Source organism: Crocodylus porosus, unplaced genomic scaffold, assembly GCF_001723895.1.
Source record: "Crocodylus porosus isolate Cpor-Errol unplaced genomic scaffold, CroPor_comp1, whole genome shotgun sequence".
Lineage (NCBI taxonomy): Eukaryota > Metazoa > Chordata > Crocodylia > Crocodylidae > Crocodylus > Crocodylus porosus.
The window spans coordinates 26,718,531-26,719,781 of record NW_017728909.1 but is presented as its reverse complement, the minus strand read 5'-3'; the positions used below and the strand labels follow the sequence as shown (position 1 = coordinate 26,719,781).

Sequence of the window (1,251 nt, the reverse complement as noted above, 5' to 3'; positions counted from 1 at the left end):
TCTCTCTCTCTCTCTCTCACTTTTTCAAACAGCTAATATGCCAGAGGATTATCCAGATCAATTTGATGATGTAGTGGACTTTATTCAAGCCACTATAAAAAGACTAAGGAGGTCACCAGACAGACAAACTCCAATTTTTTCTAGACGGGAAAGAAATCGGCAAAATGCAGCAGTAAACACGGAGAATTCCCACAGAAAAGGACGGAAAGGTCAAAAGGGCAAAAATCGAGGATGTGTCTTAACAGAAATCCATTTAAATGTGACTGACTTGGATTTGGGATACGAAACCAAAGAAGAGCTGATTTTCCGGTACTGCAGTGGATCTTGTGAAGCAGCTGAGACTACATATGACCAAATTGTAAAAAATTTAACAAGGAAGAAAAAGCTGGTCACTGACAAAGTGAGGCAAGCTTGCTGCAGACCCACTGCCTTTGACGATGACCTTTCCTTTTTGGATGATAAACTGGTGTACCATATACTGAAACAACATTCCGCTAAAAAATGTGGATGCGTTTGACATTTTTGTGGAGACTTACAATGTTGCATTCCTACTACAATGCAGAGAAAGGGACCAAGGTTCCCAGGGAAATGTCTGTTCAGAATGGAGAAAAGAGGACCAAGAATGCAGAACAGTTGTCATGGGAGCCTGGTAGGGCAAAATCTGGCATAGAGAGCTGGACTAGATACAAAAATGGGGGCTTCAAATTCCTACAGGAAAGCAAATAAAAAGCAAAGCTCAGGGGTGGAGTTCCAGAATGGATGGATTGAGGGTTGCTTTCACTATCATCACGATTAGGATCAGTTAGGAACGTGCTTAAAAACACAACCTACTAAATATTAGGGGTGTGCAAAGCAGGTGGTATTCCATTTGGATTTGGCCCAACTTGGGGGACAGTTACTTGATTTGCTGATTCAGATCACTATCCCAATTCAATCTGGCCAAATCTGAAGACTCAACTCTGATTCAGAGAATCAGCAATTCAGTCATAGACACAGCTTTTTTTTATATATATTTTTATATTTATATACATAATTTTTTTTTCTTTCTACATGCCTCTAGGTACCAGGTACAGTGTGTGAATGCTGATGGTGGGGCAATGGAGCATCCCATGGGAGCACAGGGGGGATCACTCTCGCTCACTGAGCTGGGGGGGTCCCCTGCATGCTCCACAATAGACCCAGAAGTGAACTGGAAGTACTTCTGGTCCACTTCTGGGTCTGCCGCTAAGTGCTCGGGGGACCCTCTGTGCT

The 1,251-nt window shown here is 42.8% G+C and overlaps 1 protein-coding gene across 1 annotated transcript; it reads left to right on the top strand.

Moving 5' to 3' along the window:
* Positions 1-12: 12 nt before the first annotated feature.
* GDNF (glial cell derived neurotrophic factor) lies at positions 13-907 on the top strand. The gene has a single exon (XM_019531980.1). The coding sequence runs from the start codon at positions 38-40 to the stop codon at positions 515-517; it is 480 nt and encodes a 159-aa protein (XP_019387525.1). The 5' UTR covers positions 13-37; the 3' UTR covers positions 518-907.
* The last annotated feature ends 344 nt before the right edge of the window (positions 908-1,251 follow it).